The sequence below is a fragment of the Equus asinus genome, chromosome 6 (genome assembly GCF_041296235.1).
Source record: "Equus asinus isolate D_3611 breed Donkey chromosome 6, EquAss-T2T_v2, whole genome shotgun sequence".
Lineage (NCBI taxonomy): Eukaryota > Metazoa > Chordata > Mammalia > Perissodactyla > Equidae > Equus > Equus asinus.
Window position 1 is genome coordinate 16,656,884 of NC_091795.1, and position 21,094 is coordinate 16,677,977.

General features: G+C 51.2%; 1 protein-coding gene across 3 annotated transcripts in view; it reads left to right on the plus strand.

Moving 5' to 3' along the window:
• Nucleotides 1–21,094, plus strand: part of FAM178B (family with sequence similarity 178 member B) — an 86,305-nt gene that overhangs the window by 46,130 nt on the left and 19,081 nt on the right. For 2 of the 3 annotated variants that reach the window (XM_070511665.1, XM_070511666.1), the window contains 4 exons: nt 742–835; nt 1,157–1,333; nt 1,630–1,727; nt 16,913–17,000. In XM_070511665.1, the coding sequence (XP_070367766.1) occupies nt 742–835; nt 1,157–1,333; nt 1,630–1,727; nt 16,913–17,000 (457 nt within the window). Of the gene's footprint in view, nt 1–741; nt 836–1,156; nt 1,334–1,629; nt 1,728–13,422; nt 13,595–16,912; nt 17,001–21,094 lie in introns of those variants that run through there. The other variant, XM_014859149.3, reaches the window with a different exon arrangement.

Sequence of the window (21,094 nt, forward strand, 5' to 3'; positions counted from 1 at the left end):
TTGAGGAAGACTCTTTTGGAGCAATGGAGTATGGTTTCCTGGTTTACACATCCCAGAAAACTAAAGCTGGATGCCTGACCAGAATGGCAGCATGAGGGAGCCAGCCCCAAGAGGCCCCCAGTGATCCCGTCTCTGGTGTTCATCCCCTGTGTAATGCTCTCCCACACCCTGTCACACTGGCCTGTGTAGCCAGTAGAAATCAGCAGAGGTGATGGGATGTCACTTCCAAGATTAGCGTATAAAAGGCTGTGGCTTCTGCGTTGTGCATTCTCTCTCGAATTGCTCACTTTAGGGGAAGCCAGCTGCCATGTGGAGGAACCCTGTGGAGAGGCCCACATGGCAAGGAACTGAGGCCTGCTGACGACCACCTGAGGGAGCTTGGAAGCAGCTCCTTCAGCCCAGTCAAACCTGAGATGACAGCAGCCTTCCCTACAACATCCTGGAGGCAACCTCCCTAGAGACCCCAAGCCAGAACCACCTGGCTTAGCTGCTTCTGGATTATTGACCCTCCAAAACTGCAGGAGATAATAAATATTTGTTGTTCTTAAGCCTTTACACTTTGGGGTCGTTTGTTACGCAGCAGCAGATGACCAACACACACAGGGTATCCATGTCCCAGGCTGAATGGGTCATCCATGGGCTTTCTGTTCTTGAGCAAGTGTGGGCCTCCCTCTGTGCCTAAGTTCTCCTCTTGTGCCCACCTCCTTCTGTTTCTTTTCCTTTGGTTTTATCTTACCTTAGAGAGCTTAAAAGAGAGGTGAGCCTGAGCGGGAGTGAGCAGCAGGACACCCCGCAGGAGACTGCCCTGGACATTAGCCTGAGCTACATCTATAAGGTGAGTCAGACACCCGTCTTTCTTCTCACAATCCAGACCTTTCAGCACTTTAACTCCATGAGTACTGCTGAGCACCTACAGTGGGCTCAGCACCACCGCAGGCACCATGCTGGCTGCCAGGACTGATGCTAGGAACACTCGCACTCTCCCTGCCTGCGCCTGCCACCCAAGGACCCCATGGGGCCTCAACTCCAGGCCTCACTGCTTGTTCTTCTCAGCTCCTCCCAAGCATGGCCGAGGGGGCTCCCAGTGCCATTTCCTCCTGCCCTGACCCATCTCCCAGCAAGGCCACCCTGTCCTAGTGCTCTCTCTGCTCTCCAGTTCCTGACGCTGTGTGCCCTAGCCCAGCCAGGGGCCTACACCGATGCGAACCTCCTGGTCCTGATTGAGCTGCTGTGCCGAGCCGGCCTGGACATGGGGCTCCGCCTGCTGCCCAAGACCGATCTCCAGCAGCTCTTGCTCCTGCTCCTCGAGAACATCCAGGAGTGGCCGGGGAAGGTACCGCAACCCCTGAGCCAAAGCCAAAGCCCCTGGACTCATGCGCGGAGGAGGAATGAGGTCCTAGCACTCCTCACATGGCCTTGTCCCCAGGGTGAAGCTGCCCCTAGAGCACCCTGGATGGGGACAGCACTGCCTGCAGGTCATCGGAATACTGGGGACTGCTCCCTTTGGTCCCTGGCCTCCATGATCCACCCTCTTCCTCTCTGGGCTGTACCCCTGAATGGGCTGGTAGAGGGGTCAGGATGGAGGGCAGCCCCTCCCACAGCCCACCTCTCTGCTCCCTGTCCCTACAGCTCCGGCAGCTGTGCTGTGCCCTGAGCTGGGTGTCGGATCACCACCACAACCTGCTGGCCCTCGTGCAGTTCTTCCTGGACGTGACCCCCCGGGGCAGGTGAGTGCTCCTACCCCCTCTGCCTCCTCCCTCTGACACTCATCCCCGCCCTGTGACAGGGTGGGGTGTGGGGATCCAGAATCCTCCCCATCAGTCTCTACAAACCTCCCCCACCCGCTCAACGTCTAAAACCCAGGAGAAAGAAGTAAAAATACAACTCACTAATGAGTTCATTATAAACAGAAAAAAACCTAATTTTCTTAACATGGTCTTAATAGCAAAAAAACTGCCTTGAACAATTAGTTTCAGATGGCAGCCTCTGCCCTCCTCCTTTGCTGCTCCCCCCGGCCCAGTCCTTGGTTAGGGGCTCCTTCTTTCATTCAGACTTCAGCTGCAGTATGTCCTCTCCTTGAATCCCCTCCCAAACTCTTCTGCACAGCGTTGATGTCAGCCAGAAATTATCTGACTCTTTGTTCCTTGTTTATGGCTGCCTCTTCTCCATGTTACCTCCAGGAGAGCAGCTCCTTACTGGGGTCACTGCCCTATCACCCAGCATCTAGAACAGCGCCTGGCACGCTATTGGTGCTTTATAAATTCTTTTCAAATGAGTGACCAAGGTGAACAAACTCAGTCAGGGAGATGAGACTCGTCCGCTGGATGGCCTGTCTCTCCTCTCTCCGTCCTTCCCCCACATTGGCCACAGCTGCAGGGAATTCTTGCCCTTCCCTGAGCAGACCACCCCCGTCTCCCCTCCTCTCCAGCCCATCCATTTGCAGCTCCTCCCACCTGGGGTGACACCCCTTCCCACCTTCCCAGCAGGGCTGTCCTGGGCCCCTTCAGGAAGACCCCAGCCTTGGCAGGCACACCCTGGTAGCCCTTCACCGTGGCCATGCCCCGGCAGCTCCCTCCCCAAGGCGGGCTTCCAGGAGCAGGCTGGGGATTTCATCCAGACTCACATCCCCAGCATCCAGCCAGGGCAGTCATCCTGAGCTCAGCTTCAGTCTTGAGATGGGAAGCTCAGTCTCTTTCCTATGAATCTGATTGAAAGAGAGCAGGCCTTTCCACAGTCCTGAAAGGGAAGTTGTTGCTCTATGTTTGAAAGAACTGGGCTGCTGGAAGCTGTGTCTGAGGCCTTTGGGTGTGAGCACTGGAGCAGTCCTCAGGGGTGTCATCTCCATTAAGCCAGACACCTGGGACTTCTTTTTGAAGAGGTTGATCTCTGCCCAGGTTCCCTGCTCAACCCCATACAGCTAATCCGCTCCATTGCACAAGACAGAAACTGCAATCCTAGAGGCTTCTCCCATCCCCACCTCATTATCCCACTTCATTACTAAGTCCTGTCCATTCTGCCTTCTAAATCCTCAATCCTTGTTTATGGTTGCCTCTCCATGTCAGCTCCGTGAAAGCAGGTTCCTTGCCTGGGTCACTTTAAATCAGCTACCTCCTTCCCACCCCTCCTGTTTTCATTTCACCATCTCTCACCTGGATGGTGGCAGTGCCTTCTCCCTCTGCTTCCTCCCTCAAAGTCTGTCTGCTCTGTAGATGCTTGTGGTTATCGTGTCTCTGTCTTGCCTTGTTCCCCATCACTTGCACAGCCAAGTCCAAACACCTTAGCTAGCCTCCAAGGCCCTGTGTCATCCAGCCCAATGTCCCGTTTACTCCAACAAGGCCACATTATTTGTATTTGTTCTTCTCACTCTTGTATATATATATATATATGTGTGTATGTGTGAGAGAGAGAGAGATATACACACACACATAAATACATATATATAGGTATGTATATATTTTTATATATGTGTGTGTATATATATTTGATGAACCTTGTTCTTTTTCATAGCTGCATAGTATTCCCTAGGATGTGCACAACAGTCCCCTATTCTGGATCTTCATCCACTATACAAGCTTTGTGCATCTTTGCAACTATTTCTGTAGGATAAATTGTTTGAAGTAAAATTGCATTGGTAAAGTATATACATTAAAATTTGGCCTCCAAAAAATAGTTGTACTGATTAATAATATGACCAAGTGGACATGAAAATGCCTGTTTCTCCACATTCTCATTAACACTGTGTATTCTCAGTTTTGTTTTTAAGTTTTGGTCAGTCTGGTAAGTGAAAAATGTCATCCTGTGGTTCTGATTTTCCTTTCCCTGATTGCCAGTGAAATTGAGAATCTTTTCATGTTTATTGACCTTTTGCATTTCTCTTATGGTAAATTATCTCTCGATATTCCTTGCCCATTTTTCCATGGGATAATTTATTTTCTTATTAATTATATTGATTTACAAATTGCTTATTAGGTATGTTTCAGAGTGTATTTTCTCCTAAGGCTGTAAATTGTTCTTATTTCAACCTTTGTGTATGATATCTTCCCATAAACTGAATTTTTTTTTACTTTTCCAATAAACTTTTTGTTTTAGAATAGATTTAGATTTACAGAGAATAAATACAGAGATAATGTAGAGAGTTGATTGTAGTTGAATCTTTCTGTCCTGAAAAGGAAGGCCTTCCCCACTGTAAGACCATGAAAATATTGTGTTCTGTTTCTTTCAGCACTGATACAACTTTGTTTCAATTGGCTCTTAATCCCACCTGGGATCTATTTTTTATAGGTATGAGACAGGGATCTAACTTGATTTTTTCCACCCCAAAGAGCTAGTGGACCCAACGCCAATTTTTTTGTTTTAATCCATCTTTTCCCAACTGGTTTGAAACTACCTTGGTCACATCCTACATTTATGATGTCGTTCATCTGTTAGCCATATGAAACTGTGATTTCAGGAATCACTGTCTCTCACAGGGTCTCTCTGTTGCTCCAGGGCCCTGGGTAAGTGCTTCTTCAATGCCAGGAGTGAATGTAATGGAGCAGTATCACCTCGCTATCGAACAGACACACCAACTAGGGTAGTCCCTCCTGATGAGAGCTGTGCTGGAAGGAGGGTTCATCATCCGGGTGGGTGTTATTTATTCATTTATTTAGAAATTTGGAGGGGTTTCCTAAATAGATAAGGCATTCAAATAGAACAATTCAGAAGGCACCAAGGAGTACATATTGTAAATGTGCCCTACCCCTGCCCTGAGCCACCTAGCCTGTCACCATTTCTTGTCTGTGCTTATACGTATGTTCTCCCCGCCTCCTTTTCACATCAAGGTATGTTTTGGCAGTTGCTCCAAATTGGATCAGAAAGAGCTTCTAATTCTTTTTTACAGCTGTGCTGTATTCACTGTGGGCTTTAGGGCTCCCTGTGGTGGTGGTGTTGGAGGAGCTTGCTGGCGGCCTTGTTCTGCCTTGCTGGTGGCTGCCCCACTGGGCTCAGCGCCCAGACTGACCCCAGGAAGGACGGCATATTGTTGCACGTGGGTTGTCACCCTGTTAGTCTACTGACTTGTTAAACACAAAGCAAGAGCCCCACCAACATTTGTGTGATGCAAGCTCCCCCGACCCCCCACACCATTGACCAAGACTTCAAGGGATGCATGCTGTAAATTTAAGGCAAAGTTGAGCTTAACTATGAAATATAAAAGTAAAGACTAGAGCAAACCTCCTGAAATGGGGCCAATGGGAAGAGGAGGTTCTTGCGGGAAAGTCTGTCTGGGGACTATGGCCCTCTGGGCTAACTCCAAGGAGCCCTTGGGAAGAGTGGACTGCCATCCCAGCTTCTATCCAGGGTCTCCAGCATGTGATCTGAGCATCCTCTGCAGCCACTCCCAGAGCCGTGTTAGGAGGAAGATGGAGGCTGAGGGCTGTTTTTGCTCCACTGAAAGCTGAAGTTTCCAGGCTCCAGGGACCCTCTTCCTTCACCACCCGCGAGTATTTATTGAACACCCTGGTGCTGAGGGTAAGATGAAACCAGCTTAAGTAGACTGCCTGGTCAGCCGGATTCTGACCACCAAGGAGGAGGTGGCTGATGAAGTAGAAATGCAGGCAGCCCTGGGAGAAAGCAGCCCTCAACATCATTAGGTCTTTGGGCACTGGGGACGAGAGCAGTGACATGCAGGCGCACCACAGCTTTCCCCAAAGTCATCCTTGTTTCCTCCTGTGTTCCACACTGCTGGGGTGGGGGCGTTCACTCTCCTCAGGACAAAACAGAGGGTCACACCTTGAGTTCCCCCAGCTTACCCCTACCTCCAGACCCTGGACCAGTTCCTTTTCTCCCAGTCCATCAGCCTCTCTGGGCTTCACCGGGGCTCCTTGCTCCACCATCAACTCCCTACCTGCACGTTCTTTAGATCTGCCCACCCTGAAAACTGCACTGCTACGTGGAGTAGTATCACCACACATGCCTTGTCCCTAGCTCAGCCCCTGACCCCTTTCAGGCTGCCCAGGAGCCACTCTGAGTTGCTGACCAGCCTCCTTGGGGCCCTCAGCAGATTCCAAACTTCAACCACACTTCCTGCTGCTGAAACCTCTGCAGCCGCAGCAAACATCAGGCTCCCTTCCTTCTCCTCTGCCAGACTGCCACCCCCCACCCAGTGGACCCTTAGTTCTCACCTCCTTCCTTTCTTCCTGATCCCTCCTCCCATTCTCAGGAGCCCAACAGTGCTGTCTCTTCCAGGACCTTCCTTCTGCAGTCATCCCTTCTTCTTCCTGTACCTTTAGCTTTTTATTCTCTACTGGCTCTTTCTCCTCAGCAAATACATGCGCTCCTATGTATGTCTCCTACCTTAAAACAACAATTCTGTCTCCACCCACCTCTCCCTCCAGCTCCTGCTGCATCTCCAAGCTCTTCCTCCCCCAGTTCTCACTCACTCCTTGTCTGAACCCTGCCCACCCCTACATGTTGGATTCTTCAGAGCTCAGAGTGTCGGAGGGAGTTCTCATCTGAGAACAGAGACATTTAAGCTTCTGGGGGTGGGCAAAGCCAGAACATTCTAGAAGGAGGTAGCCAAGGTCCAAAAAGCCTCAAGATTTCAGAAGGGCTTAAAATCTGGAGGAACAAGAGGCAAGATGGAGGTCACATCTAGGGATCAAGGGGCCATGGCTGGAGCTGGGAGGACAGCAAAGGAAAAGAGGATCACAGTGAAGCCAGGAGTTTGAGGGGCTGAAGAGCGTCTTTTACGAGTGGGTGTGTGTAGGGGGGTGGTAGGAATGACTTAAAGAGCCAGGAGTAGAGGAGACGCACTTCATCTGGCGCCAACCACTCCATCCAAGCTGCTCTGTCACCAGTGACCTAATGACCTTTCCTCATAAACAAGCTTATCATTTTCTTCCTTGGCTGCACAATACCGTTCTGATTTCCTCCCCCTTCCCTGCTCCTGCCCTTCCTTCTCAGTCGCCATCATTGATTGCCCTTCCTCCACTCTTCTTTAAGCCTTGGTTTTTCTCAGGATTCTGTCCCAGTCCCTCTTCTCTGGTCACTGGGCTCAGTCTCAGGAAGCTCTCTGGGCAGGGTGCTGTGGCCCCACTTCAGGACTCAGGTGCCACCTCCCCAGCTACTGAGGGTGTTGCCCTGCCGGCCACCCTAGAACTTGCCTCTGCTGAAGACAATGACCTTACCCGACGTTGGCCCCCTGCTTGGGAGCAGCCCTGCCCCATTGCCTCAGTCTGGCATGTCCCTGAAGGACTGTGCCAGCTCCGGACTCTCTGCGGGGTCAGCTGAGGGCTTTGCTGTGACTACATCACTGCGACTAACATCACCGCCTGGCTTTCCCCTTGGCCCAAACCTCCTTCCTTCATTCCCCTACAGGAGGTGATCCCAAGAGTACCCTTCTCCCTCCCCCCCCCCCCATAAATTCCCTGACTTCATCTCTGTTTCAGAGTCCACCTCTTGGGGAACTTGCCCCGAGGCCCCATCTCATCCACATCCGTGGCTTCAACTCCAACAACATGCTAGGGGCTCCCAACTCAATACCCTTGGCCAGACTTTGCTGCTAAGCATGAGATGTGTGTGGGCAAGTATCTCAAATTCAGCATGTGCAAGACAAGTCACCACCTTTTGAGGAGGACCCCCGCCTCCTGTCTTTCGTAGCCCCACGATGGCATCAGGACCTGCCCACTGTTTGAAGCCTGGGAGTCTGGGGCACCTTCTGTCTCTTAAAGCTTCCCCATCTCCCACAATAGTCATCTCTTTGTCACCCTCACTGTCACTGCCACAGTTCTGGCTTTAACTCTAGTGCCCCTAGATTTCTGCCTAGGAATCCAAGCTGTCTCCTTCTAGGTGCTCTCCCGTCTGACCCATCCCTACACTGTCCAGAAGTGTGACCTGCCTCCAGACACACATCTGGCCACATCACTCCTTTGCTTAAAATCCTCAGGCTTCCATCCTCAGAATGAAGTTCAAACAGCCCAGCCTGGTGTACAAGGAACTTTGTGCCTCCTTTCCTGATCCTACCTTCTCCCCTCCACAGCCCCAAATTCCCTGCAGGATCCCTTGTTCCAGCCATATCCTAAAACTTTGCAGCCACCCAAACTCATGATGAGCATTTGTCTCTGAGCTTTTCAGATCTCTTCCCTCTTCCCAAGAAGCCTCTTCCCCTGTCCTCCTCCTCTCTCTGCCTGGTTAACCTTTCCTCACCCTCAAGACCAGGCTCAGAGCAAGGTGAGAAACCTGATACAGGGCCCTGATGGTTGGTGCCCTTTGCTGACCCCTGGGGCTATGAGCATCTAGAGGACAGGAGCTGTGACTCTGCTCTCTGGGTCCTTGGAGCCTGGCACAGAGGAGGGGCTCAGGGAGCATGCTTGTGGAGTGGTTGCTTCTGGAGGGCGGATTTCAGAAAGCATAAAGACGAGTCTTTAGTAGCAGATTCCAAAAGTAAAGATGGCTCAGGTGGGCTAGGAGATCCAGCAGTAAAACTTTGAATACAGATTGCAAAGGAACCCAGTGAGGAAAAACACGGGGAGGAGCTAAAGGCTGCAGAGGCTGCACCCAGGGTCCATGCAGGCTCTCAGACTTTGAAAGATATGGAAGACGGAAAGAAGGGTACAAAAACAAGACGACCAACGGATAGCATGGACCAGTGACAGTGTTGTTGGAAAAAGTAGGACCCATGGAAGGAGCTTCTGTGTAGTTATTTTTGAGACCAGGAGTGCTGTTTTGGGCTGACAGTGAAATGTTAACACTGATGAAGAGAGAACAACGCTACATAATTCCTATTTTGCTTCTGTCTTCTTTGTTAAGGAGCATAATCTTTCATCGGGACTCAAATATCGATCAAAGGGAAGTGAAGTCTAAGGTAGTGGAGGAGACTGTATGACAGCATCTAGCTGTGCAGAACGAGTTTAAGTCCCCTCCAGTGGAAGGATGCCCCCCATCAGTCCTGGGAGATGTGCAAACGGGGTGTCCTGAATTCAGGGAGACATCTGGAGGTGGGAAAGCTTCTGCAAGATGAGAGGGAGGATTGAGAAGGGGGCGTCTTCACTCAGCACTGCAGGCTTGATTTGCCCTGAACAAAATTCCCCAGGGGATGGTTTGTGCGCACATACATAGGAAAGCAACCACTGCTTTCCAGGATTCCTAAGAACAAATCGTCCCAGACCAACCTCGTTTACTTTTGAGAGGCCAACCTGAATGGTACTCTGGAGAGGACTGTCTGGGTTTCTGGAGGGCCTTTGGTAGTGGGCTGAGTGACGTAGAATTAGATGAGCTCTTCATCAGAAGGTACTGCTGGCCATCAGAGCCCACCTGGAGGGCAGGTCCCTGTGGCCACCCAGAGTTCTGTCTTCACTAACAGTTGGCCAGGGCAGGCCTAGTGTCTTGGACAAGGCCATTAATGGAACAATGACGAGATTCACACACGACATGAATACAACTGACAGCAAATTGAAGATCCCAGAAGATTTCAACAGACCATAATGATGGGCTGAGTGGAAAAGAGAGAGCCAGCTGCACAATTCAGAACAGGATCTGGGAGATGGGATTTGACAGCAAGATGTGTGAAAAAGACTTGGCTCAATCTGTTAACTGTGCAGTATCGCGGGGCTGCCACGAAAAGGAGCATCAGCCTCAGCTCTGAGCACTTCACTTGTCGGGAATATTGACACCCCCCCAACCCAGAATGGCAAAAAGATTGTGAAAGATAGAAAGGTAAGATTCTTGCGCCTGGAGGAGGGGTAGCTGTGGGAAATAGAGCAACTTCCTTCAAGTATGTGGAGGGTGTAATTAAATGGATGAATACGCAGACCTTAGACTAGGTGACCTTTGAGGTGTTTTCTAAGCCTAAGGTTCTATGGATTTTATCATAATACCAAAAAGAGAGGGAGGGAAGGAGATAAGGAGGGTGGACGTTGGGTTGTGATTGCCCATATGAACTTTATTTATTTACTAAATTGTAGTAAACTTTTTTTTTTTTACTGAGGTCATATTGGTTTATAACTTTGTGCAATTTAAGGTGTACATTATTATATATCAGGTTCTGTATAGACTGCATCACACTCACCACCAACAGTCTAGTTTTTATCCGTCACCATACATATGTGCCCCTTTACCCCTTTTGCCCTCTCCCTACCCCTTTCCTCTCTGGTAACCACTCATATGTTCTCATTGGCCATGTATTTGTTTATCTTCTCCATATGAATGAAATCATGAAGTGTGTGTCTTTCCATGTCTAGCTTATTTCACTTAACATCATACCCTTAAGGGTATTTTGTCTTTTTTTTATGGCTGAGTAGTATTCCATTGTGTGTGTATAAATATATATATATATATATCACATCTTCTTTATTCATTTATCAGTTGATGAGCACTTGGGTTGCTTCCATGTCTTGGCTATTGTGAATAATGCTGCAGTGAACATGGGGGTGCATAGATCTCTCTGGACTGTTGATTTCAGGTTCTTTGGATAAATACCCAGTACTGAGATAGCTGGATCGTATGGTATTTCTATTTTTAATTTTTTGAGAAATTTCCATACTGTTTTCCTTAGTGACTGCACCAGTTTGCGTTCCTACCAGCAGTGTATGAGGGTTTCCTTTTTTCCACATCCTCTCCAACACTTATTATTTCTCATCTTGTTAATTATACCCATTCTGATGAGTGTGAGGTAATATCTCATTGTAGTTTTGATTTGCGTTTCCCTAATAGTTAGTGACATTGAACATGCTTTCATGTGCCTGTTGGAAAATTGTCTGTTTACATCCTCTGCCCATTTTTTTGCTTTTTTTTTGTTTGGGGGCGAGTTTTTTTGGTGAGGAAGATTAGCCCTGAACTAACATCTGTTGCCAATCATCATCTTTTTGCTTGAGGAAGATTGTCACTGAGGTAACACCTGTGGCAATCTTCCTGTATTTTGTTTGTGGGACACGTACAAGCCACCACAGCATGACTTGATGGGCGGTGCATAGGTCCGCGCCTAGGATCCGAGCTTGTGAAGCCCCGGCTGCTGAAGCAGAGCACACAAACTTAACACTGCACCACTGGGCCTACCCTGCTCTGCCTGTTTTTCAATCGGGTTGTTTGTTTTTTTGTTGTTGAGTTTTATGAGTTCTTTATATATTTTGCAAATTAACCCCTTGTTGGATATGTGATTTGCCAATATTGTCTCCCAGTTGGTGGGTTGTCTTTTCATTTTGCTCATGGTTTCCTTTGCCTTGCAGAAGGTTTTTAGTCTGATGTAGTCCCATTTGTTTATAGTAGTAATCTTTTTATTTAGTTGTCATATGCATGCAGGAAGGGACACATCAGAGGTAGACACTCAGTTCACTTTGCAAAGGGGACCGTTCTGTGTAACCACCACTACATCATGGGAAAAATGTCACCTGCTCCCCAGAAGCTCCCTCAGGCCCCTCCTAGGCATTCCCTCTGCAAGGAAAACCACTTCGTCAACTTCCATCCCATAGATTAGTTTTGCCTGTTTTTGACCATGTATACAGTCATGCATCCCTTAATGACGGGGATACGTCCTGAGAAGTGCATTGTTAGGCGATTTCATTGTTGTATGAACATCATAGAGTGTCCTTACACAAACTTAGATGGTCTAGCTTACTACACACCTGGTTACTTGGTTCAGCCTATTGCTCCTCGACGACAAACCTGCACAGCACGTCTCTGTACTGAATACTGTAGGCACTTGTAACACAACGCTAAGTGTTTGTGTGTCTAAACATAGAAAAGGTACAGTAAAAATACAGTGTAAAAGATAAGAAATGGTACACGTGTCTAGGGCGCTTACCACGAATGGAGCCTGCAGGACTGGAAGTTGCTCGCGGTGAGTCAGTGGGCTAGTGGTGAGTGAGTGTGAGGCTGGGGACCCTACTGCGCACTCCTGGAGACTCGACAACACCGTACACTTAGGCCACGCTAAATTTGTTTTAAAAAGCTTTTCTTTCTTCATAATGAATTAACCTTAGCTTACTGTAACTTTTTTACTTTATAAACTTTTTCATGTTTTTAAACTTTTTGACTCTTTTGTAATAACACTTAGCTCAAAACACAAACACATTGTACAGCTGTACAAAAATATGTTCTTTATATCCTTATTCTCAGCTTTTCCTATTTTTAAAATTTTTAATTTTTGTTTACTTTTTAAGCTTTTTTGTTAAAAACTTAGACAGAAATACACACATTAGCCTAGGCCTACACAGGAGCAGGATCATCAACATCGCTGTCTTCTGCCTCCACATCTTCTCCCACTGGAAGGTCTCCAGGGGCAGTAACACGCATGGAGCCGTCATCTCCTCTGATAACAGTGCCTCTTCTGGAACACCTCCTGAAGGATCTGAAGGTTTGCTTACACCAGCATCACCACACACGTGAGCAATGCTTTGCACTACAACTTTACAACAGCTATGACATCACTAGGCAATAGGAATTCTTCAGCTCTGTTATAATCTTAAAGGACTACTGTTGTATATGCGATCTGTTGTTGACCAAAACATGGTTATGCGGCAAGTGACTGTACAAATGGGACCACGCAGAACATTCTCTCTTGTGTCTGGCTTCCTTGGCGTAGCATCAGCATTTCGTTCCTGGGATCCATCCATGTTAAAGTGAGTGGTTGTAGATGGATCCTTTGCATTGCCGTGTGGTGGTCCACTGTATGGATCTGTGGCGGTCCACCTCCTGCTGTCTCTTCTTCTCCGCCCTGTGTATGCCCATATTCATGAGTGCCCCAAAGTGTGGATGACCAGGCAGACCCCAAGGAGGTTACCCTAGCCCCTCAGCTCAGGCCCTGGTTCTTCCTATCTGGGAGGCACATGATCATGTCCAAGGTAGAAGACTCCCAGTGACGGACTGAGGCACAGGTGGTGTGAGAGGCAGCCCATGAGAGGCAAGCTGGGCAGACACCCCGAGGCAGGGTGTTGGGCAGCATTTCCACTGGCGGAACAGGCCACTGTTGTTGCTTCCTGAGCTGCCCTAGAGACATGGAAAAGGCAGCTCACGCCTTTGGCCAGATGCCCGATGGCCTTTTAGGGTAGTTCAGCCTTAGCAGGACCTGATTCCCCTCCAAAGGAGTGAACACCAGGAGCACCAGAGGGGGCTGTGTTGACCGTGTGGTTGTCTGACATCCTAGTGGCCTGCACTGGCCAGTGCCTCTGCCTTCCTTGGAGCTCCTGCAGGGTACCCAGCCACCCCTTGCAGGAGCTGGAGGGAGGACTGGAGGCTAGGAAGCAGAGCGTCTACATTCTGCTTCCCGGCTCCACTGTGGGTTTGGAAAAGTCATTTCCAAATTTCCCGGCTCCTTAGGCACCTCTGAGTGCTAATCCAGTGTCCTGGTCTTGCAGGGCCCTGTGGGGGTGGAGGGGGCAGGGCCAAAGCAGAGGCCTGGGCTGGTGTGAGCACAGGGGGCTGGAGCCTGTTGCCTTATATGACAGTGGCTGGGATGGCTCCAGTGGCTTCTGCATCCTCCTTTGTCCGCCTGGCTTGAGTTCCAGGGAGGCTTCCTTGGGTGGGGTCAGCAGTTTCTGACAGGGGAAGAGCTAATGGCCAACCTCAGCTGGGCCCCCAGGCCCTTTTGCCTGCCCCCTGCACAGTTTCGTTGGTGTTTGGGGTGAGTCTTTGCTTTTTCTTTTCTGTAGAGTAAGTTCTCAGTCTAAAATAAAAAAGTGGTCCTGTCCCCTCTCCTGGAGTCGCACTGGAAACTGAGCGCACAGAGGACTGTGTTTAAAAGGCAGGGAGGATGAAAGGTGGTGGGCAGGCGGGGACAACGAGTGGAGTGCGCCACCCTCAGATGTGGGTTTCTTTTCATCCATTCACTCCCTCACTGCTTTTCCTGGTGCTTTTCTTCGTTTCTGGACAACAGCCCTGTCCTGACCCACCCTGGCCCGCCTCTTCCTTTCTGGAACCACCCCCAGCTCTCTTCGCTGGCCTGCGAGCACCCCTACCCCCAACTCGGCCCCTCCCCACCCACTGCGGTAAAGGAGCTCCCGCGCAGGCCTGGGTTTTGGATTAATGAAGCCCAGATGCAGGACTTCTGACTCTGGCTGCAAGTTCACTTCGGAGCAGCAGCACAGAGGGGCCATTTACCTCCCACTGTGTTCCCGGCCCAGCTGCTGCTGGGGCTCTCGGGGAACAGCTGGAGAGCAAGTCCTGGCTGACAGTGAGGTGGAGGCCATGCGGGTGTGTGGTGTGGCCAGGGACCAGGGAGAAACTGGAGGGTGGGGCTCTGGGTGAGAGGCGGGGGTCTGGCTGCACCCACAGGGGTCTAGTGTAGGGGACACCAGGATGAGGGGCTCTGTTTTAGGTCCCATGGCGCGGTCCAGATGGGGTGCCTCTCCTCGGGACTTGGAAGGTCAGGTACAGAGGTGCTCTGCAGGAAGGGGTCAAGGCTAGAGGGAGACAGGGTCAGGGAGGCCCCCACACTGGTTAATGTGAGGTCATTCCCGTCAGGAATGGATGGGATAGCTGGTCCCTTCCAAGGTTGCCAGATAAAACACAAACATTGGTTGGGAGCATCTTATGCTAAAGAAGTTATTCTTTGTTTATCTATAAGAAATTCAAATTTAACTGGGCATCCTGTATTTTTATTGGCTAGATCTGGTAATCCTATCTCCTCCTCCAGCTGAATTTCTTCTTTAAGTAATACTTTTATTGAACTGCAACATACAGATGCAACAGAATACAGACTGTAAGTGTGATTAGTGGATTTCCACAAGTGGAACACATGTGAAACCAGCACCCAGATTAAGACACGAAACATGAGCAGAACCTGCGCCAACCCCCCCGCCCCCGCCAGCTTCACCAGTCTCCTGACTTCCACTAGCTTGTATTTGCCCATTTTTGTACTTTATATAAGTGAAATCAACACAGATTCTTTTGTATCTGGCTTCTTTCACACAACGCTGTGAAGATCATCCATGCTGTTGGGTGTAGTGGTGGCCCATTCACAGTCATTACGCATAGGAGCGAGTGCCATGGAGAAAGCCTGGTGTGTTTGTCCATTCTAACGGTGTCTCAGTACTGTACTTCTGCCCATATGCACCCAGAAGCAGGACTGCTGGGTCGTGGGGTAAGCAGCTGTACATCTTTAGTAGATCTTGCCAAACAGTTTCCCGAAGTTGATGTCGCAATGTGTATTCCCACCAGCTGGGTGTGCGCGTCCCCATTGCCCTTCACCCTCACCAGCACTGGGCATTTCCCCTCTTTCATGTTCGCCCTTCTGGTGTGCGGTGGCACTGCCTGCTGCTTCTTTTTTTCTTTTTTTAATCAAGAGCTTCGTGCTTTCTTGATTCCTTTGACTTTCTAGAGTACGTGCTATCAAAGAAGATAAACAAGGCCCCTGGTTCAGATACCAGCCTGCCCAGCCCCATGGGCACTTTGGGGAAGCCATTCCCCCCTGAGTTCCCCATCACCCGGGAGCCTCCCCTAGGCGAGGCCTGGGCCACAGCAGGCCCTGGGGAAGTTGCAGTGGAGCCCTCGCACCAGCGGGGAGCAGCCAGGCTGAGTCTGGCCTCCTCAGAGTACTTCCTCAGAGTACTTCCTGCGTGCTGCCACACTTGCTGTTCCAGACATCCCATCCTGCAGTTCCTTGTGGTGTCATCCAGGGATGTAGGTGACAGTGCCTGTGAGGCCCCTTCAGCAGTGTACATCTGAGGGCCTCTCTCCTCTAGGCAGCCTGTTTGAGCCCAAATGTCTTCCTTCATGTTCTTCAATGTCCTCCAGCCTCAGGACCTCTCCTTGGCTTCCCTGGTGGTAGCTTTCTGCAGGAATGAGGGACTGTGGCCACGTTAAAGTCCATGCCCAGGGCTGACATCTGCTGCCCGTGGGGGACACCCGGTGTGTGGAGGCACACGGAAGATGTGTCCCTCTTGGTGGAGATGGGCTGTGGCAGGGGAGCGCAGGTACAGGAGGGGCCTTCAACTCCTCTTCCCACTGCCCCTCCCCAGCCTCTCCTGGCTACTGCGCCCCTGCCCCATCTTCTGGTCTCCACCTCTCTTCTCTTTTTACTCATTCCAGCCCTCAAGGACCCTTGAAAACCAGAGCCCTAAACGTTTGCGTCTGAAATCTCCATCAAAGTTCTTTCCTCTTAAAGAGAGGAGGTACCACCTCCATCCTGAGTGAATCAGGACTGTGTGGTGCTGGACTCAGAAGCCCAACTCAATGACTGACTGATCAACCCACTGACCGAATGGTCCAGGTGCTGGAGGCTTCAGGCACGGAGGGCTCTGGGTGTTGTCGGGGCTCTGTCTCCATCCTCCGTCTCTGCTTCACCCTCCAGGCTCTCTCACAGGACACAGGATGGCCACCCGCAGCTGTAGGATCACCTCCTGCCAGATTAGTGGCCCTGCTGGAAAGGCTGATAGACCCTCTGCTGGTAGTTCCAGCCAAGACCCCAAGGCCACCTCTCAGTGGCTCCGTCACAGGAACTCTGATGGGCCAGGCCTGGGAGCCCGGGTTTGGGCTGGGTCGGGGAGGGGTTCTCCAAAGGAAAGTCACTGGATGCTGGGTGAAAAAAAAACTACAAAATTTGGTCTCACCGGGCCAGGTCCTCCACCTTCTACCACCCTACGAGGGCTGGAAGATTTTAACACTGCAAGGGAAAGAGAAGGCAAAGGTCTGTGCAGAAGCGGGTGAACGTTCCCCATCTCCACATAACAGACAAGAGTAAAGGCAGAGAAAAGACGCACTGAAATCAGCAGTGACCTTAAGGAGTTTTTCTGCTTTTTTTTAAAACTTTCTCATCATACCTGTTTTATTGCTCGTAAAATCAACCATAAATTCTATAGACCAAAGGAGAAAGCCAAAGTACTTCAAAGAGAGAGTGGCCTTCCCATGTTCACCTCTCGGCGTGTCCTGCCCCCTGCGTGGACTTCCAGCCCACCCCGTCAGACTGTTGCACCCCCTCAGCCTCTCTCTCCTTCTCTCACAGGCAGCTGCGAAGCCAGCTCAGCCTTGTGGTCATTGCCCGGATGCTGGGCCAGCAAGAGACGCTCCCTCTCTGGCAAGAGAAGGCCCAGGTGAGTGCTCACCTCAGCTGGGTGTCTGTCCTTTGGGCCTGGGAAGGCTGTGGGTGAGCGGGTGGCTCTCCCGCGCCTGCTCGCTCCCTGTGCTTTTCCCAGAGGCGAGGAGCCGCCAGCCGGGAGAGCCACGTGGAGCTTGAATTTTCCACTCATTTCCTTGCATTCAACAGTTTCTTTTTGTAGGCCTACTGTGTGTGCTGGGCACTGAGGATAGAGCAGTAAGCTGGGAGCGTATATTACTTTTTTAAAAAAATTACGGTAAAATATACATAACGTAGAATTAACTTTTTTTTTCCTATCAACTTTTTTTTCCCTGTCATCCCAGAGACTCTATACGCGTTAAACACTTAACTCCCCATTCCCTCCTCCCCCAGCCCCTGGTTATGTTGCTTTTTATAGGTGGGAAAACAATAAAACTGAAAACAAATACTGCTAAATTAAAACTGCTCACTCCCAGTGTCTCTTCTGTCCCAGTGCCCATTCTTGGGCAGCGAGGGAGGTAGAGTTTTGTCTTCTTTCCTCACTCCTCTTCTCCCCAAAAAGTTCTGACTCGAACCTCCCCGCAGCTCAGAGAATCTCACCACAGCGGCCCTGGGGCAGCAGGGTGCAGGCAACCCGAGGACCAAGGGCAGGGAGCTGAGGAAGGCTCCCAACCCCCAGAATTCCCTGGAGCCCCAGAAGAGTTGCTGGGTTCCGCTGAACTTCTAGCTCAGCAACACGCGAGAGGAGAGGCAGTCGGCAAAAGGCCATGCGTCTCTAGTCACTGCAGGTGTACAAGGCAGGTCTGCGGGCCCCTTGCCCAGAGTGCTCAGAGAATGTTCTGGCACATCCCAGGGCAGGGTGGACAATATGGCTGGGTCCAAGATGCTGTGTTTGCAGGGCGGGAGCTAAGAAAGGTGGCGCTTGGGTTGGCTTGTCAGAGTGGTCCCAGCCTGGCTTTTACCCTGCCTGCCCCCTTCACCTTACATGCTTTCCCCCAGCACTTAGCATGGCTGGAGCTTCTTGTCATTCCAATTCCAGCTGAAATGTCACCTCCTCCAGGAGGCCTTTCCTGACCACCCAACCCAAAGTGCCCTGGCACCATCACCCTGTTTTAAATTATTCATGGGGTTCACCTCCTGATATTTCGTGTTTGTTCAGAGTCTGCGTTCGCATACACACCAGCAGTTCACTGAGTGCAGGGACCAAATGGTTTCTGCTCGCTGCTGCCCCTCAGCACCTAGCATATTGCCTGGCTCACACAGGAACTCAGTGCACACTTGTAGAGTGAACAAGTGATTTGAGGTTGAGTTACTAGGGTGTGCAAGGGGAACGTTCCCCAGGCAGAGACCTTGGGAGGGGCGGGTGAGGGACTGGCCTGCACAGGGGTCACTTCATAGAGGCGAAGCCTGATGACAGAGCATCTCTGTGAAGGAGAACGGAGGAACCAAACAGTGTCATGGGAGGTGCCCAGCGGTTAGGGACAGGGGCAGGCAGAGTTGGAGCCAGAGGGACAAGACCGAGTGGTCCCAGAGGGCTCTGGGGGGCAGCCTAATCGAGAGGCATTGGCATTGGCCAGGGGGAGGTCACTGAGCCCCTCAAGAACAGAGCAGTGTCAGCAGAGTGGAAGCGAGAGGAAGATCAGGAAAGGCAGGACCAGCAGCAGGTGGTGGGTGAGGGTAGCCGCCCACCAGGAGCCTTTGGCAGTGGCTGGAAAGAGGATTTTCTGTTGATTTGGTTTTTTTTATTGGCCAGAGCCTATGCATGAGAGAGTGAGGGGAGCATGATGGGAGGCCTAAGAGTGGTGAGGAAGTGTAATGGAGGAAGAGCTGGGTTGTCTGGGCCAGGAGGCGCCAGTGAACAGGGCTCATAGGGTGGGAATGTTCCCCCTCCCCCAGCAGAAGAGCTGACCTGGGAGCTCCTGGCTGTTCCCAGGGCTGAGGGTCTCACAGCCTGTCCGGTCCAGCCCTGCCCTTGTAGTTCCCAGCTCCAGGGCTTTCCCACCATGCTAGTCGCCCACCTGCCCGGTGTCCACTGTGGCCCATCTGTTCATGAGACCTTCGCTGAGCACCTGCTGTGCCCAGGCCCTGCACCAGGAAACGACCTCAGAGGAGAGGGTGTGAGCGAGGCAGGCTGAGGGCACAGTGACTGACTCTACCCAAGGGCTGTGAAGTGTCTTCCAGAGAAGATGTCCTAAGCCAGGTCTTGAAGGATGAGTCAGTGCTTGTGCTGCAGAGAGGTGGGCAGGACGGCCCATGCAGAGCTGCACCAGACTCAAGGAGGCTTGAGGGGAGGAAGGGCCAGCTCAGGCCTGCCCATGGCCCTCCGATGTGTTTCCCCCTTCTCCGCTGCAAGCCTGGGGCTGCTGCACGGCCTCCTCCCAGGTCCCCAGGCTGCAGGCACTCCCCTTTCCAGTCTGGCTTGTCAGACGGATCCTCCAGAAACATGCCTTCAAAGGGCCACCTTGGGCCCACAGCCGCCCACGGCCAGCCCGCATACCCGCATGCCCCCTTTCCCAACTCCTTGACGTGGCCCGATGTGCTGTCTGTTCTTGGCCCTCCTTGCAGGCGAGCCCGGCTGCCCTCTGCACATCCTGGGACTTCTCCCTTTCCTCCCGTCACATCCCAACTGAATTGGTGACAGCAGCTGTGCCATACAGCACAGGCTGTGTCCCAAGTGCTGTTCTCAGAGCTTATGTCTCACAGCAGCCGCAGGCAGTAATGACCGTTACCATCATCCATCCTTTACAGCTGGGGAAACCGAGGCAGGTGTGTTTAGGAAACTTTTTGGGTCACACAACGGGAAAGCGTGGAGCTGGGATTCAAACCCAGGGACCCTGATGCCAGCGTCCATGCCCTTGACCACAGCAATGTGCCATCTCTGCTTCTCCAGCCCCTTCCTTGGTTCTCATTGAGGTGACAGCTTGGACCACACCTGCTGCTTCATGCTGAAGGTGCCCTGCTGGTCCCTTGAGCTTTAGTCCTGGATGGCAGGTACGGGGACAAGGGCCATCGCTTCCTCTTCCTTCATCGATGCATGAGTCCTTGATAAACCTTATCAATTGACTCACTATGAAGGGAAGTACGAGGGTTGAGAATCAACTCGTGTAGGAGGAGAGTATCTGGGGTAAGTGCCTGGGCAGAGGATGCTCAGCGCCGCTGGGCAGGAGTCCCTGACGCCTGGATGGTTTAGTTCTCCATCTCAGGCTGCAGTCCGAGGCCCCGGGAGCAGGAGCAAGGCTGGAGAACTGAATTTGGGGGACAGGACTTCTGTAGGTGGTCAGGACGCAACAGCCCCAAGGCTTGCATGTTCTGGGAGAGGCTCAGGGTCAAACTACTGTTTGTTGATCCTGTGAATCTGGGAATATCCCAGAAACAGCATGGTTTTGGCCTCAGGCACCAGTGTGCTCCAGACATTGCTCAGGGCACTGAAGATACAGCCCTGAACAGAACTCAGTCCCTCCCTCGTGAAACTCAGGGTCCAGGGGAGGCGGACCCAGGCACCAAGAAAGAAGTAAATGTTTGGCATACCAGATAGTGATAAGTGCTATGGAGAAAAATAGATGAGAGGGAGTGTTGGGAGGATGCTGTTTTATAAGGGTGTGCAGAGAAGGGGACATGTGAGCACAGACCTGAAGGAGTCAGGCTGGCTTCTTGGGAAAGAGCATTCCAGGCAGAGGGAAAGACAAGTGCAAAGGCCCTGGGGCAGGCAAAGTCCTCTTAGGTTGGAGAAAAAACAGAAGCCACTGTGGCTAGAACCAAGAGCTGATGATAGAGTAGCAGAAGTTGAGGTCCAGCAGGTAAATGGGAACTCAGATCGCCAGAACCTCAAGGCTATGGTGGGGACTTTGACTTTCATGACAAAGTGGAGAGCACTGGAAGGTTTTGTTAAGAGGAGAAATACCTGATTTATAAAATTTAAGAAGTGACTCTGGCTGCTGTGTTGAGAAGAGCCTGTTGCGGGGGAGGAAGGAGGCAACTGCAGTCATCCTGGAGGGAGATGATGGCAGTGTGGGTGGTGCCAAGTGGTCAGATTCGACGTGTATTTCCTAAGTACAGCCAGCAGCTTGTCAGATGGGAGAGAGAGGAGGCAAGGAGGCCCCAAGATCTATG